This window comes from Xylocopa sonorina, chromosome 7 (genome assembly GCF_050948175.1).
Source record: "Xylocopa sonorina isolate GNS202 chromosome 7, iyXylSono1_principal, whole genome shotgun sequence".
Lineage (NCBI taxonomy): Eukaryota > Metazoa > Arthropoda > Insecta > Hymenoptera > Apidae > Xylocopa > Xylocopa sonorina.
Window position 1 is genome coordinate 10,701,434 of NC_135199.1, and position 18,125 is coordinate 10,719,558.

The 18,125-nt window shown below is 42.0% G+C and overlaps 3 protein-coding genes across 3 annotated transcripts in view; all 3 read left to right on the forward strand.

The window, feature by feature from the left end:
- LOC143425019 (uncharacterized) overlaps positions 1–18,125 on the forward strand; it is a 67,506-nt gene that overhangs the window by 15,978 nt on the left and 33,403 nt on the right. The window lies entirely within an intron of this gene.
- LOC143425712 (uncharacterized) lies at positions 1,719–5,703 on the forward strand. The gene is made up of 3 exons (XM_076898713.1): positions 1,719–1,780; positions 1,842–2,389; positions 5,638–5,703. Exons 1-2 carry the CDS (start codon positions 1,719–1,721, stop codon positions 2,371–2,373), a joined length of 594 nt encoding a protein of 197 aa, XP_076754828.1. The 3' UTR covers positions 2,374–2,389; positions 5,638–5,703.
- Positions 5,652–14,468, forward strand: LOC143425024 (high-affinity choline transporter 1). The gene is made up of 13 exons (XM_076897466.1): positions 5,652–5,788; positions 6,934–7,158; positions 8,826–8,933; positions 10,037–10,265; positions 10,463–10,691; positions 10,960–11,197; positions 11,695–11,801; positions 11,966–12,069; positions 12,175–12,305; positions 12,406–12,683; positions 12,762–13,409; positions 13,716–13,912; positions 14,177–14,468. The coding sequence occupies exons 2-13, from the start codon at positions 6,987–6,989 to the stop codon at positions 14,451–14,453; spliced, it is 2,718 nt and encodes a 905-aa protein (XP_076753581.1). The 5' UTR covers positions 5,652–5,788; positions 6,934–6,986; the 3' UTR covers positions 14,454–14,468.

The window sequence follows — 18,125 nt, forward strand, 5'->3', positions numbered from 1 at the left end:
TGATTCGGGGATTTGGAGAAATTTTCGAGTGCTTTTAAGTCCTTTGAGCTGTTTATTCCTCTAAAATAAGTAGTTTGTTTAATAATTCTACTGAATGCAGGTCAGTTTCTAAGCAACGAAATGTTAGAAATGAATTAATTTACGTAGAAAAGCAAGTTGTTGGAATATTTTATAATATTAGAAATTGTTTCAATTGACGAATCGATATCAATTTTGGATTAGCTCAGATTGTTTGAGGGTGCGTTTACCTGCCTACTTTCCTATGTATGGGATATACTTCCAATGCCATTTCCATTTCAAGCAGTAACCTTTTTCTGCTTGTGCGCACAGTCCGTTACCATCAGCATCACTGTCTATATTACCGTTTATCCTTCCTTTGCCTAGCTGCCATTCTTCCCGCATTTCTCCCGGCTGTCTACACCGCGTCATAGGTTTCCTGTCACTTTTCTATCTCGCCAAGCCGTGTTCTTTCGCCTTTTGCCTACGACATCTCTCTATTTCTGTCACAACGGCAACTTCGTCACGTTTCCTCTTAATTCGCAATCCTTTTGTGTCCCCCACGATCACTTTACGCACCCCTTCCTTGTTCTGCCGCTGTAAACAATACTTTATCACCTCCACTTTTCAATCTCGTATCTCCTATCTCGCAGACGATACCTTTTTATACTTTTTCCTCCACATACGTGTTTTCCTCTCAGGGGACGAATGTTCCTCTTTGTCTTCTCGATAGTTACCTCCAATTTTCACATTGAAAGGATTCAATAAATTCTCTGCTCCCATCATGTATTCTTCATTCTGTTTTTTAAATGGTTTTTCACGTTATTTTTTGAAGTTTGTTGGGTTCCTGTTTTTAGTTGAAATATGCTCTTCGTTCCTAACCCTTTTTACCTGATGGATGTTTACAAACAACCTCGCCTCGTAGCCAGAAACTTTTTATCATCCTTTTAGCAGGGAATTCTATCCCGCAAGCTCTTACACATTGTATCAACATCTTACTTTGCATTCGAATTTCTTCTTACCCCGAAAGCCCATCCTCGCTATGGCACGCCTCGCCCTACCGGATCATAGGCTTATCTACCCCCGCTTCACTTTCCCTATTCCTCCCATCTATCCCCTAGATTTCCCAACTTCTGTCCTGCACTACTATCTCTTCTAGTTCCATTTCCGTGCTTCACTCGCTTGCATTCATTACCCCTCAATAACTTCCATGTTTGCTTCTTCCGTTTCACCTTCCCGTATCCAGAACTGGTTCATCTTTATCTTCCACGTTGTTTTTGTTCTTTTTCTTTCCACGGTTTGCTGTCTTCTAGAATTTTGTCTATCCATCCGTCCCCTCACTGGTCTTTTTTTCCTTTTTATAATTTATTGCTTCATTCCTCTACAGTTTCCATCGTTCCTGCACCTATTACAACTCTCTTTTCGATATTTCCCCCAAGTCCTACTAATAATTTTTAACGTTTCTCCCTTTTTCTCTTCAATACCATCCACATCCATATTTTCTTTCTTTTCATCCTTTCAGCCTCTCCTTTCCACCCGCAGCATCCGTCTTCTTCTCTCTTCCACTTTTCTCTCCCTTCAACTTTCTCTTCTCTCCTGTCTGTCCCCTCATACTCCTTCATTTCTCTCTTTTCTTCCCTTCCACCTGCTTCACCCCTTAATAGGCGCAAGCATCTCACTCTATCCTTCTTTTATCCCCTTCACTCCCCTCGCAAGTATCCATGTATCCTTCTCCTCTCTGCATTTTCTATCTCTCATTTCAATCCTCTTTCTCCACCCAGTTGTATTTATCTTTTCCTCTCTTTCCCTCGAATAGCTTTGCTTTCCCTATTTCTCCCTTACAGTTCTCCCTCTCTTTCTTCGTTCTACCTTCATCTCTCTCGTTCCTCCCCCTCGTGTTCGCCGTCGTCGACACCCTCTGCGCCCCAACGACAACAGCTTCCATCCTACTCCCTCTCCGTCTGCGGCACGACCCCCTGGCAAGGTGGCGGTCCAGCGCGCACGACCCATCAGCCGTACGGGATGCTGAGTCCGTGGAGTAGTAGATTCAGTCGTACGCCTGGCTCCCTTCTGTCGCCGCAGCCGCCGCTCTACGTCGCGTACGCGTCCACTCCGCGCGTACATACGTTCCTCCGGACAAAAGTGTCCGCGTGTCGCCGTTGTCAGCCAATTCCCCGCAACCAATCCATCACGGGCCTTCGCGTCTCCTCTTGTCCGGTCCACCGTCACCTCGAGACTTCTCGCTGTATCCGGTCGCTGAACGTCTCGTCGTCGTTCGAGAACGCAAAAACAGACGACGATCATCGTCAGATCGGGGCTTGTTTCGATTTCCCAGCCGGAAATCGAAGCCAGGCAGGCATGGGAATTCTCACGTGAGAGGCGTGTTCCAGGGGTAAGTCGCCATTCCTTTTCGCTGCTTCCGTCTGGTGGTAACCGTTCTTTTCTACTTTGGTTTCTTGAGATCCATTGCGCTACTTTTTCCCTCCTCCGTTTCAAGGGAAATTAGGCGCGGTTGGGATCATTGATTTTTGGGGAAAGGAAAGGTCCGGTGGATGACGCAGGGGGTTAAGATGCGTGGGGTTCGCTGAAGAAACGCATTTCGGCTGTTCTTGCGCGAGTGCGACAGGGAACGAGTTTCGAAAGTATCGGGGATGCCTGAGCCGTGGATGTATGTACAGGGTGATTCAGCAATGTCCTCGTGGGGTTAAGTAATCCTCGTATTGTGTTGGGCTCGTGTCGAGATCTTCGAAGGAAATCTATCAGGATTAACGTAAATGAAAGTAGAGATTTATGGATATAATGTAAAATGTATTCAGAGGAGATGCTCAAAAAATTGAATAATTGTTAGGATATATTTACCTCCTTTAATAAAAGCTGTATGTGTTTATGGAGCCTTAGGTAGATTTCCTTTAACAGTACTGTAGACATAAAAAGTAGTTTAAGAAGCTTCAGATCGACTTAGAGGAACGATTTATCAGGATGTTCGTATATTTCTCGTTTGACACTTTCATTGGAGCAAGTTAAAGAGTTGAATAGTTCTCTTTGGCGAAACAAACAACGGAGCAAATCAACAGCTTCGCCTTTTGTTACGTCGCTTTGATGAAGAGTGCCATAATCGTCCTTTGTTATTGTCCTACCCTTTCATGTTCGGAACCAGCCATTGTGATGGAAACATATTAGAATTCGTCCAATAGAATGGGATGGAATTTAAGGCGTAATTACGCTCATTGAATTAGTGAAGAAAAAATACGTATGAAACGAAATTAGAAAAGTATGTCTCCTTAATATTTCTCTCATAAGAATTAAGTTGAATTAATTAAACAAAAGAACGAGTTAAAATAGTCTCCTATCGGAACTCCTCGGCCATAAAATCTGCTTCACTAAATAACCAGGCAATTAAGTAAATCAATGACTCAAGACGCATTTTGTGCCACGATACGATAAACAATTCCTCCCTTCCTGTTCCTCTTTATTCCCTCGTTTGAACGACGGCCATAATTGAGGATATCCTGTGGTGAAAATGTTAAAACGATCGGGGCCAGCCTATCGAGAAAATTTCTTCGCCGAACAGAGGAACAAACCAAACAACTTCTTAAACTCGTTTCCCCGCTGAGGTCTCTTCGAGCCATTTAACCCTCGACTCCCGCGTTTTCTTCCTTCCTCTTCTTTTTCCAAGCTTTCCCCCTTTTTTATATACATTTATTTTCTTCCTCCTCTTTCCACCGTCTTCTTTTTCCTTGTTTTTCAATCTCTTTAGGAACGATTCGCGGTCTACAGGGTCCCTGAAACGTCCTTTCATCCGTTCCAATTCACCCGGTGCACTTTTCTACAAATTTATAACGAGCAGCGCGCGCTATTTATTCTTGTTTCGGCCCAGCAACCGTTTCTGCTCGTTAATTTCTCTCTCCTCTTTTTTTCTTCGCTCGCTCGCTTCGTCCCGTACCAACCAGCACTCTTTTCGTTACACTTAATTAGTAAGCAATTTCAGTAACGAATCAGTCTTTGTGGCGACGAAACAATTACCAGCGTTCGCGCGATATTACGCGTTTCATCTCGCGTCCTCGTCTGTCGTTTCTACTTCGCGTCTTCCTCTACTTTTCTTTCCTCCTCGATTTTTTCGACACTTTGTTCGTTCACTGCATTCTGCTTTGAGCTGCTGTTCCGTGCAAGCTTTTGCTGCGACCTGGAATGCAAACGTCGCCTCTGTTAGTTAAATCTGATTCTGTTTGGCAATTCTTTTTAACTAGTTTGTTTAACAGCGACGGACTGAGAAAAATTGTGCACGCTCCCCAATTGGTCGATGCGTAAATTTATCGATTCCTGGTTTTAGGTATTTGCCCAGCTTAATGCGATGATCCTGATTGGCCACAGCTTGCAAACATCGGATGTGCTCGTTTTAATTGGTTCCACTGATGAATAAAACGGGAAGGGTGGAACTGTAAAATAGATGACGAAGATAAATAACAGAAAAACATGTGGTTAATTTGATTAATTAAATGAAGTTGGTTAACTTTAGTTTTACTAAAGTACAGCTTTCAAAGAGAAAAAAAATGCAAATAATTTTCCTGACACGTTTCGTTAATTTCACTTGCAGTCCTTGGAGTCTTCAAATATTTTGTAATTATAAAATGTTCGTAATTACGAAAATTTCTTCAGGGCTGGAACGAAAATGAGGAGCTTTTTCCCGTCCTTCGGGTGAAAAGGGCGTGCATTTTCTTTCATGGGAAAAACCACGATGTCAGGAATTAATGAATTCGCTGCGAAGCCATCGTGAAACCGCGAAGATGGGTTCTGAACGCTTTTAAGTATCTTTTTATGATTTCCACGAGAAAAGTCGCAGAAAAACCTCGAATATATGTTTCTATTCGAACGATGGATCTTGTGAAACATGATTGTAAAGTTGAGCTAATATTTCTTGTGATCCTACAACAAATACCATATATGATACGAATATATGATACGAAATAGAAGATCAATAATTAAAAAAAATCTATCCAGAAGGTCAACTAATGAAACTCATAAAAAAAGTAATAAAACCCTATTACCCTAATGGAATGATAATTCCCTAACATCATGTTCAAACTTATAAAAGTAACACTCTTGCAATCTTTTCGTCACATTTTCTTCCCCTTCGAAGCTACTAACAGGCACTTGACCCAACAACGCAGCGAATACTCCTCCTCTTAATAAGGTTGACACGATGAGGCTATAGGGAACAAAATAAGTGTAAAAAATAAGCAGGAGATTAAAATACAGTGAACAAAATTTGTTTATATTAAAAAAATACTTTCTTCTCACAAAGCATCGAATCGCTCGTATACCAAAAATTAGATAATTTAGTGTACGAACAAACGAACAACTACTTACATACTTCACATTTTTCTGCCCAAGTTTTAAAAACCTCGCAACAAAATGTATTAGAAAACATTATAAAGTCTAACAAAACAGCGAAGATTAAAAAATTCAATTGAAGACCAATTGACACGCTTTCCGAAAGAGTTCCCCTTCGTATTTGAACGATCGAACAATATCGCTCAAAGAGTGCTCCGGAAACAGGACCAGAAACTCGAACTGAAACGTGTACTTTTGCATCCCAGCAATACTTTGCTGTTCAACCGAGGCGTACTTTTATTTTTTCAGGTGGCCGATGAGAGGGAGAGAAGAGACGAGGCGAGGGGAAACAAGAGAGAGAGAAAGAGAGAAAGAGAAGAAGAGAGAAACCGAGGGGCGGCTCGCGAACGAAATTAATAATGCCGCGCGAGTGGAGCGCGGAGGATCGGCTGAACTTTACGTGAGTAAAGCGGCGAGCCAGGTCATGACCCGACGACCCATCCGTGTCCGATATCTGGGCCACACTTGAATTTTAATCCACGCTGCAATTGCCGCCGCGGTCGATTAGCTCTTCCACCGTTTGCCCGACGAGTTTACCGAGCTTTAACTTTTGCTTCGAGCCTGGCCCGCCCGTCTGCCTGCCCCTGGCTGGCTGCTTAACGCTGAAAACGATAGCAACGGTGTCCGAATTTTATTGGATAGCACGGCTCGCGATCAATACGAGGAACGTAGCTTGTTGGGAACACCGAAGATTGGATGGAATGAAAATAGCAAGGGAATTTGGGTCTCGGGTGTTGGTTTTCATTTTTGGAATTGAAATAGCTAACTTGGTGTTGAACAGGGAGAAGGAAGAAGAAAAAGGAATTTAAAGAGCACCTGATGTGCATTAATGTTCCAATATGATGGGGTAGCTTGGTATTTGTTTTTGGTTTTCGAGTGTGTTAAGTTAATTAAAGAGGGTGCAAAATGATTGACAGCAAAAACAGTCTTGAATTGCGTGAAGTCGAATATGGCTGTACATATTAATTCTACACCAGAATTAATTTTCTTATTTATTCGAACGGAAGTAATTATTCTATCACGGCGAAAAACATTGAGAAATACCTTCGGCATTATTCCTTAATTTCCCAGCTGGCAAGTCGAACACTAAGCGAGTTTTTGTCATTAATCTTCATTCAGTTCGCTTGGAAATAGGTGCCGATGGGTATCAAGGTCTCGACAGTGTCGATTTGTTCATTTGCGAGGCACCAAGGGAGGTCTAACCGTTCCCACGCCCTACAAGGGATCTGAATGGAAGAACAATTAGAGTATTACGATTGTTCTGTCAATACTGATCACGGGGACCGGAAAATTACTGCCGAGCAGATTTCAGTCTCGGATCCGTCCTTGTTGTGAATGAAGATAAGCTCGTCCCTAGTTTGATTCGCATGCAATTAGTATAGATACGCCTTTGCGACCCTCCTAATCAATTACTACTCTATACCTTGCATGTAGCGGTTAAATTCTTGATATCTGTAATTGAAAATAGTAATCGTATAAATTTACGAATTTTACCGTTCTCTAAAAATTAATTGAATAATTTAAATTAATTTTTACATTATTCAGTCATAGGGGATCCCGTAATTATCCCAGAAGAGGATAAAAGTGAAAGTGCAACGATGGGGGTGTACGTGATAGGGTTGGCCGGCGTGATCGTTTTTTACGTGGCAGTGTTAGGTGTTGGCATTTGGGCGGCCACTGTGAAGAAGAAGAAGTCTCATCATGGCCAAGATTCCATGATGCTGGCCAACCGTGGTCTAGGCCCAATCCTTGGTGCCTTCACTTTAATCGGTGAGTTTTTCGAGATTCGTAGTTCAAGAATTTACAACAGAAGCGGAAATAACTGGTGCTGTGGAGTTAAACAAAAAATGAATGGTTTAATTTAGCTAATTCCGTCGGGAGCTCGCTTTAATCTATCGGTTTATTTCTGATATCACGAATCTACCAGGTAGCCTGTTCTTCAGAAATTCGATTTAACGTGACTATACAGTAGAGATTATCGGGACGTAATTCCAGACTGCTCGTGCACCCATTGAAACTACGAGCACGTTAATCACAAATCTACCTGATCAAGATTAGTAACATCGCGATCGGCAGAAACTCTAACTATAATTGGATAACTTACTTAGTTCTAACTTCTCCACTCAGAATATTCCCAATTAGAAACACATTTCCAAGTTCTAACGGATATATAATTATCAAGATATAGTTATCTTATGCATACTTAGACCGCGTCGTATCAAAATCAAATTCGTAGAGGTTCTCGACTCAAGATGGCTACTTGTAATCATCAAACCTAAACAATCGACTCTTCGACGACCGTTTCCGTTGGCGGAAAACAACTCCACGAAGGTCTTCCTTTTCCCCAGTTCCCTTTCCTGTCTCCTGGAACACGCAACGTTTTATCAAGGACAAGCACAATGGGACACCAGGAAATACGCGGCTTTAAGGCCATGTCAATCGCATCTCTTCTTCGTCGTTTATTCCTAGTTCCCTATTTTATTTCACCGGTTTATTTCCTCCTGTTCGCGCGTTTTCATTTCGTTCCCTGCGTTCATCTCCCACCACCATCGCCAGTAGGAAGTACTCCCACTCGTAGACTACGTTGAAGCCGTTCTAGCATGGGTAGAACCACCGCGTTTCATTTAATACGTATGCCCACATATTCAACTGTGCTCTATATCCGCGCTGGAAATCATTTGTGCATTCCTCCATTACCTTAATGAACACGCTTCGCGGCAAAAATATGCCACGGAAAACGCGCCGCTCGACTATAACTGTCCGTATTATGCTTCCTATCCCCACACCTCCCGGGATACACCATCACCATCTCGCGACTCGACGATGAGTGAATGGCAAGAGCAATGGTCGATAGGGGGGATTTGCACGCGTTTCTGCGGTCGTTCCGATTGTTCCAGCGACGTTCGGTCAGCCACAGGAGGATTTGGGTCGGGGAAATTGGTTTTACGCCGGGAATAACGCTTTAGGTGACGTGCTTAAGGGTGCTTTATGGTACGACTGATAAAGGTCGGCCTAGTTTGCACCTGGTACCTATTAAGTGGGCGGAAAATTAATGATAGATTTAAATCTGCTTCAGTTTGTCGCATAATTATGATGGTAATTGATGATTTTATATAATTTTATTACCGTAGATAATTAATATATCTATTTAAAATAATGCTTATGATTATGTGATAGTTTGGTGGCCTGAATGTACAGAGTCCTTTCGCAACTAACCTAACATTCAAATCCAGACGCCGCAAGCCTCGAAAATTCGTTGAAAATGGGAGAAATGTCACTTCCCCCGAACGCAACCGCGCCCAATGCTCTATTCACGGAAGTTTCACAGATCACCTGCCTCGGCCCCTAACATTTTCCCTCGAAAGAGCGATTTCTCGCTCAACCGGAGCCGACTAATCGAGACAAACGCCCGTCGTTCTTTGCTCTTTTTTCCACAGCCACGTGGGTGGGCGGCGCCTACGTGAACGGAACAGCCGAGTTGATGTTTACCAGAGGATTGGCCTGGTGTCAAGTGCCCTTCGGCTACAGCCTCAGTCTGCTGTTCGGTACGCTGATCCTTGGACATTTTCATCGACTACATGTTTACATACGCATGCATGCTGTCCAGGCGTAACCTTAACCCTTTAACTGCCACGCATTGGAAGTAGTGGAAGGGAACGGGTGTACATAGATCGATAGAGAGGCGATGAAGTTATCAAGGCTGAGAAGACGTGCAGCTTGGTATATTTATCCTTCCTTGTCTACCTTTGCTTAATCAAAGTTCATCCTTTTGTTTTCTTCGAACGATTCTTGCGTGAGGATCATGTTTCCGTGAAGAGTCATTGTTCCTGGGTTCTTCGGCGCGTGTAAGGTTTAAGGATGGCCTTTTTAATCTGCGGTGAATTACGTTTATAGAGGTAATTAATCTGTGAAATACACAGATACTATTTCTATGTAAATGTGTTATAAAAACGCTCTGTTTTCTCAGGTTTCCAAAAATAATTGAAAATAAGTAAGTAATAGTCAAAAACCGGCTGTAAGAAAGATAAGAGAAAAAAGAAGAAGCAATTTATAATTTTACGTTTATAAATAATACCCAGACAAGAAGATGGTAATATCATAAATAACGATAAAGAAATTTTCCATTCACGGGAATTGCCTGCGGAAAGGTTCTCTCATTTTTTCGATTATACCAACGACCAATCGCTGATCCAGCCAGACCAGCGCAGCCAAGCCCAATTTATTTGCACGTCGACGAGTGCACGGACCACTTTATCACCAATTTTTTGCGCGCACTCGAGAGTAATGGATATCCCTTTTCGCTAACGATGTTTTCCCAGTTTCCTCGATTCTCACCCTGAACCGCAGATACCGAATTCGATTGGACTCCAATTAATCGAGGCTATACATCCGCGACGAAGTTTGCGTTTCACTTAAACAGAAGCTCGTACCTAATTAAAAGTGCGAGCCCATTAAACTCACCCCATGACAATTCGTCTCTGTTCCTCTGAACAAATCTGACTTCAAACAATTCTAATTTGCTTTAATCAAAGTCTGTTAAGTTTTCGCCATCTCAAATAGAATGTAAAGTTCGTCGAATTCTAGTCAAGGCAGTTAAAGGGTTGATCTCAAGTCAAAACGCTGTTGAAACAACGGAGATGTGTTGCAGGTGCGGTGTTATTCGTTCGTCCAATGAGGAAAGCCGAGTACGTGACCATGTTGGACCCGTTTCAAGAAAGATACGGCTCAGGGGTCGGAGGGCTGCTGTTCCTTACCGCGCTCTGTGGTGATTTGTTCTGGTGTGCCGCGGTGCTGAGAGCTCTGGGAAGCTCGTTGGCAGTGGTGGTTGGCGTCGATCCGAACATCAGCATGATCGTGTCTGCACTCTTGGCAGGCGTGTAAGTAAAGCGAACCGTTTAAGTTGAAGTCTTTTTGGGGAAACAAATGTGGTGAAAAGTTCAAAAATTTTTCTATTCTTCTTTTATTCTTTTCTGAAATGAAAGATCGCCTTGATATTTCACCAGCTTAGTATAATCTGTAAAGACGGTTTACGCAAAAATCAAAGATAAACACGTCGAGGCCGTTCGAATCGCAGGTACACGGTGTTCGGAGGGCTGTACTCGGTCGCGTGCACAGATGCATTGCAGTTAGTCTTCATCGTAATCGGCTTAGGGGTGGCCGCGCCATTTTCTGCCCTCCACCCGGCTGTTAACTTCGAGAAGAATCTAACACCGCACGAATGGCTGGGCGAAATCAAGAACGAGGACCTGGGAGAGTGGGTGGACGGGATGCTGTCGTTGGTATTTGGCGGTATACCTTGCCAGGTATCGAATATTCATCGATCGTTCTAGCATTGTGTACCGTAGTGCTCGATATGCAAAGCATCTTCGGCTTTAATGAAACTTTTTTTTTGGAGCGGAAAGGCTCTTTCGTAGACAACCTGTATAAATTTTGTACGATCGGTAAACGATTGAGCAGAAATTTTCAGAGGGAGAAAATTCAATATCTACCAAATATTATGTTATGATTCGAAAACTGTTCACTGATTCATTCTTAGTATATTGAAACAAATCTTGATGAATGTCCGTTCAGAGTTACTTCCAAAGGATCTTAAGTATGCGAAGTACATCAATGGCGACGGCTGTGTCGATAGCATCGATGTTCGGCTGCATGATGCTTGCCTTTCCATCGGCTGTAATTGGCGTGGTGGCCCGTGCCACGGATTGGTCGTCTGTGGAAGGATTTAACAAAAGTGTTGTAGCATACGACGGAAATGCAGCGTTACCGAATGTTCTTCGATACTTGACGCCGCAATGGGTCTCCTTTATCGGTGAGTCGCACCACTGAATCTGGTAAAATAAGAATATCAATCTACCTCTTTATCGAGCACCTCGTTCGAGCAATACAGCTGTAAATTATTATTTCCTGTCACGCTGTTTTAGTATTTGCGTAACAATGTAGTGTAGGTAATTAAATAGCGAATATTAAACAGCAATTAAGTTTCATTAAGAAAGCTTTTCTGTGCTTACAATCACTCTCTCATTCTTATGACAAGCACACTCCCCATTTCAGGAGGCGTACAACTTGTGCATTAGTCACTTAAGACACCGCAAAACGGGTCGAGTACCTGTAAAGAACAAAATTGAAGAACGTGTACGATAACTCTGCATATTCTTATCAACTCATTACGTAACACCAAGCCTTATCTATGTCACCTTGTTTGAAAAGAAGGCAAAATATAATAGATCCGTGGAAAATTACATATCATACCATTTGTTAAATTAAATATTCCCTATTGATAACATACCCTTTATGATTGATTGCTAGGTCTAGGCGCCATTTCAGCAGCAGTAATGTCATCGGCAGATTCGGCTATATTATCCAGCAGCTCTATGTTCTCGAGGAACGTCTACAGACTTACACTTAGGCCAAAGGTGCGTGAATGCCAAACAGAATTTTTAATTATCAAATTCCATTATTTTTTAACAGTCTTTGCCATTCCTTTACCTCTATCCAATTAACTTTTGCATATTTCCTTTTAATTTGAGCAAATTTTTAATGAACTTCACTGTTTTTTCCCTTTCTTTTCCCATGAAAGGCATCTGAAAGAGAACTGAACTGGATACTCCGGATATCCGTGCTTGTGGTCACAGTTCTGTCGACTCTAATAGCGCTCACAGTGGACAGCGTCTATTATCTGGCGTGAGTAGTAATAGAAATGCTCGAATCGGTCCCTTTGTTCGCTCTTTGACCGTCGACAATGGACGGAATGTGTTAATTAATCAAACGAATTCCTCTGTTTTAAAGATACCTGTGCTCTGATCTTGTTTACGTGGTGCTCTTCCCGCAATTGTTAACCGTTGTCCATTGGCCTTCCCTGGTTGATACTTATGGATGCCTGGCGGGATACTTTGTGGCTGTTTTTTTACGTCTTTGTGGTAAGGATGATAAAAATATCATAAAGAATATCTGAATGTATATCTAATATCTCTCACAATTTTTCTTTTAAAAATAATTTCCAAATTTTGTTTTTTATAGGAGGAGAAAAGGGATTGGGTGTACCAGCACTGATCGAATATCCATTCTACGATACAGAGACGCAATCACAAAAATTTCCTTTTCGTACCGGTGCTATGATAGTAGCTCTGTTCACTCAGCTTATTACAAGTTTCTTCACCAGGAATTTGCTCGGGAAAGGTTACTTTCCACGATGCTGCGATGTCCTCAGCGTTTACTCTCCTGGGAAGTCAAAGGACCAAACGGGAGTAGTGCAGAGCAGCTCTGGCGCCGCTTTGATGGATACCTCTTCCGTTAACGTAAGTATTTTTCAATTGTTCTTATTAAACGTGAAAAAGATTCTAATACGAATCTCAACAAAACATCTATTTTCCCAGAAATCCACCTCAGGAATAGACTCCTGCGACGGCATTGGAACCGGAAGTTACGACGACGATCGGACCACTACCAACTCCATAGAAGACATGACAGATCGAGCAGAAAACGGAACCACAGCGGGTGATCCCTATGAAAAGGAAACTCCAAAGATCAATAACATTGCAGCCCAAAAAGCGAATCAAAGTCTCCAGCATCTCCAAACCCTAAGAAACTCTATCCACACAAGCTCTATCAGCGGCAGACACACACCAACTCCGAATCAATACACTCCTATCCAAAGCAACGAAATATCCAGGGGGCAAATACTGGGTGTGCGCAATTTACGAAGCTCCATGGGTCAGATGTTGCTACCAACCGATCGCCCAATTATTCCTGCGAATAACAATGCTGGCATGATGAACGTCCCGACGAATTCCATCGCTACCACACCTTTAACACCAGGTACCCACTATACCAAGCCCAACGATGGATCTCTAATAAACGACAAGACGAGGGAAAACGAAAGAATCAGTATCATGGACAGGGGAAACACGGAGCTCCAAACAGTACCGGATAACATGTTGACCACCATAAACGTTAAGAAGAACGTGAAAGGCGTAAAGCTGGTCGGAATGGAGGGTGGAACGCTGAGGAGACCGTCATTGCAGGTGAGCGAGCTCGACGTCACATTCTTGTGAATTTAAATCGTCATTCTGTTTTGTTTTTATCTTTGGTTTCGTATTCACTTTGAGTTATGTATTGATCTGTATGTTGATTTATGTTGTTGAATTAAACGTTTATGGAAAGTGGTTTCTGGCAACTATTCCTGTTCCCCTTTTGGTGGAGGCTGAGGACAGAGAGCTGCTCCGGATTTTTGTTCAGTTCTTATTTCGTTGGTGTTTCGTTTGGTATGGTTAAAGATGTTGTAGTGGATGATTGCGGGGAGAGTTAGGTTTGATACAAAGTGTCTATAGGGCACGTTCTCGCCGACACCGTCGGTGGAGCTTGTCCATATCTTGGACAGGAGGCAGAGTAGTGGCTCGTATGGACCTGGATCTTTATCTCCCGTTCCTATGGGGGTAGAGGCGTGTAAGACACATGGTACTGCGCTAGAGGGACAGGGTGGGAATGAACATTGCAGGATCAAGAGGGGCATTGTCAGGCATCACAGGTATCTATAATTTACAAATTCTTACGTTCATTAGTATTTCATCAGCATTTATTGAAAGTAGTCAGCTTCACTTTATTATACATGTCTGATTTGTTTAGATAATAACAGAATATTACTTGCGCATGCAGTGAAATAGTGTAGGACTAGTTACAGCAGTGGAACGGTCTGATATAGTATTTTACCATTAAAAATCAATGAAAATCTACGAATGCTTCGACGATTCTTGAACACCCTCTCCGATTTTTCATTCAAACGTTTGCGCAGCTTCAACGACACGGGAGACCGGGCATTGACCACTCTAGCGAGGCAGCCGACCTATCCATCGATGCCTCTGCGACCTGAGGACTGTCGGATGACCTTAGCCAAGAAGGACAGGAGAACGTCGACGATTGCTCGTCACGGGTCCGTAACAAACGAGAAGGAGCTGAGTGGCTGTACCGCTGGTCTCGTCGTATGCAGCCCCACCTATAACATGTACAGCTCGGCAGTAAAGAATTCCAATTACTTTATGACGGACGATGAGGCGGTCAGCAGATTTTAATGGCGTCGCTACCAAGGACCACAAGCTAAAACAACAAGAAACAAGAGGACAATCGAATCCCGCCCGATCGCGCCTCTTTGTTCAACACTTTTTTTTCTCTCGGACCGTCGTACAACACTACCACTGCCCAACTTTTATGACTTTCTTAGAAAATTACGGCATTTTTACGGACAGAGGGGGACGCGTAGCTTGGAAGAAGATCGATACCTGGACCCGTTTATTCCTGAATGGCAGAGGACGTCTTATGGATGTCATTTTTACGTTCATTTTTGGTCTGAACGTTGGGTTTTAGGGACGTTGGAGATAGTATGTCGTTAAGAGGTGCTAATCTCGTACGTCTTTAAGGTATCTTAAAGATACTTGATGTGCGTTTAGAGTATCTGAATGAAGTTTCCAGATCTCAGACGCCAAACGAACGTGAGAGCAACTGACTTTTTCGATCTTATATTTACACTGTGAACCACTCAAAAAGACCAGATTTTTTAAACTAAATCATTCACAATCGCCGTTTCAAGGTTCTCTCACGTTTGTTTGGTAACCAATCGGCTTCCATTTTCGATCGAATTTTAATATACATAAAAATCTTCGAACGCATAGTCTCGTTCTGACCAACATTCTGAACACACTGCGCATCAATATGGGTAATAAATATGGGTAAAATCCGAAGAAAGCAGAAATTGGTGAACAGGGCATTTTTTAGCCAAGGAAAATAGCACAATAATAGTCTTAACTTAAACTTTGCCACGTCTATGCATCCCCAACATCCATCGTCTGTTTCCACAAACCAGTGAAAGACTAAAACTGTATCTTTCTCTCCATCAGATCATTATACGACACGTACTTTTAAATGCGAAGAAAAGAAGGAGGAAACCTTTCGTAATTCACAATACTCTCCCTACTTGAAGTCAAGTATCATTACGAATTTCACACAAACGCATCTTCGACAGCTTAGAGTATTTTTAGTACACGGTTTGTAATTTTTACGGAGAGAAACTAAAATATTTGATACGCATCGATTATGTAGGTACTACCAAGTATCGTGGAAAAAGAAAGGTTCAAGAGTTTACAATTCCTTTTTTCAGACGAATACAGTTCTAGTGTGTTTTCTAGTCGTTAAAGTACCCCTTTTTCAGACTGACTCAACCAGAAGACCCAAGTACTCGCCCAGTTCACATGATGGTTAATTTTTATACAAGAACACGAGCAGACGTCATCATTTTTGTGCGTGACTCTGTGTAGATAGTATCTGAGGACCTTCGGCCAGTTCATCGTGTATGGATGAGAACGAGAGAGAGAGAGAGAGAGAGAGAGAGAGAGAGAGAGAGAGAGAGAGAGAGAGAGAGAGGGAGGGAGAGAGAAAGAGAGAGAGAGAGAGAGAGAGAGAGAGAGAGAGAGAAAGAAAGCGTAAAAGGAAATCTTTTCGAAGAACACGATTACGTATTTAAATAATCTAAGAGGTAGTTTAGATGGTTTAGCTGATAAATTGGTGAGAAATTGGTACACGTGACTCCCACCATTTCTAATGTCCAGTTTTGAGGGAGCGAAGAAGGGAAGTGAACGATATGAAGTGTATCTGTGAGGAACAGGAGCAGCAGCGTGAGCTTCGCAACTCGAAGCCATTTTAGTCTCATTTCCAACTTGGAGAAATGTTTCGTGTTCGTCTTCCTATTACATCTTTCTCTTCGTCTGTAGATCTGTAATTTCGTGAATACCTGTATCAAAAAATCTGTAAAAGATATTTTAAACTTTTCAGTCGCCAATCTTATAGGTCACCAAATTTTTTAATCTATTGCTAGATTTTTTATAATTTCACAATTCAAATTAATAGTTCGGTTCGATGTGAAAATAAGCTGCGAACGTTATTTTTCTCCGAGTCGGAAACATGTTAGGGATGGGGTAGGGGAATGGGATGAAAATGGGATGAGGGAAAGTCGAGGGTTTCCGTCGCTCAACCTACTTTTTCGTACCCGCGAGGGAAGGTTAAGCTGCTGGATATAGAACGTCCAATGTATTACGTGCAAATTTATGATATTCCGACGACGAAGAATAACGATATTTTTCCACCGATTATACGTCTAGTCTCGTAGGATTAATAAACTGTAAACGGTAGCTGTACGATACATATACATACACACACTCGCACGTACACACGCGGAGGTCTCTCTATGTTCATCGATGTAACGATAGCGAAAATTACGAATAGCCGTGAAAAACCTCCGTTGGCTCAATATCGATAGATATGCGACGAGATAACAAATCTCGCGTGAACGATCACTCAACGCGCTTCCGGTCCCACCCAGGGTACCGTAATAACATCGTATGCTATTTTTCATAAGAAATTCTAGGACAATGAAACGCGTTCAATCGTCGGATCATTAATACGAATAGTAACGATAGTAAAGTGAAACAATGATTAAGTGGGATATAATGAAATTCTTTAATCAAAGACTTTAGCGTAGCTTTACGTTTGTTATTCGTTGTTTATTAACGGAAAGTGGCCAAGCAATCTTAAGTCCAATGCAGAGAAGAGTGCAAGCGGGTGAAGTAGTTTAAGTTAGTCATTGGTCAGACCAAGTAGTATAGATAAGCGAAAAGCGAGCCGTACGTTGATAATAGTATAAGCTCTGATAATTGAACTGGTTTCTCTTTAATTTTATATTGCCAATTAACGTGTGAGATTTCAAGTTTTTTATATTTTGTACTCTACTCTGCAACAAGATTTCGGTTCTGTTATTTTAACATGTGTTCACTAGTTAATCTTTAATAAGTTCACCAGTTCATCTTTTCATCTATTCTTATTTTTCTCGTGTTCGTTTCAGTTCGAGCATCAAGTTTTCGATACTATCGTGGAAGACGATGATCAGACGATCGTAAAAAACGCGAGGTAAACGTCGAAGACCTATATCAGTATTATTAAAACGTACGAAAGAGGACTCGAGACTTAACGATCGATTCCTGGAGGGCAGCCTCGTGAAGGGCCACTGCGGTCCTTCGTAGTGATATTTAATCGTTAAGGTAGGATTATTTATAGCACGCTATGTATTAGCGATCATTTCGAAATCTCTCGAGGATTCAAACTTTCATTTCGAACAAAGTAATAACATTTAGGAGCCACTAATGCTAGGATAACTCGAATAATATTTCCCAATTCTTAATAACGATCCCAACTTTAATACGAAGAGGACTTTCATTCCCTCACGCGGTCGTCGAGGTTTGATTTCGAAACGAGCGCAGATTAATTTACAGTTCAATAATTATTTGGTACAACGATCTCTGTTTGCATTGGTTATTAGATCTCTGAGTGCATATACGTAAAACAGCGAGTAGAGTTTCTTCCTCGTTTTACGTTCGAGTTATAGTTCCCGTAAACGTTTAGCTTTACACCATGTATTGCCACATACCGCAGTATAGAACGAGGACGAGGAACGTTCCGTTCTTCCAAGTCGATAACACAACGGACGTTTGTGTTGAAACGTGAATCACGTGCCAAATTCTAGGATTAAACGAAAGTGTACCGTTACACATACGCTCGTAATACACGAGCAAATTATATAGGCTTGCCTTAAACTAAGAACCGTTCATTACGATAAGAATACTTCAATGCAATCCTTGCTGGGCGTACTTAAACAATGTTTTCCCTTGTATGACAGATTTCTGTTACAATTAAAACTA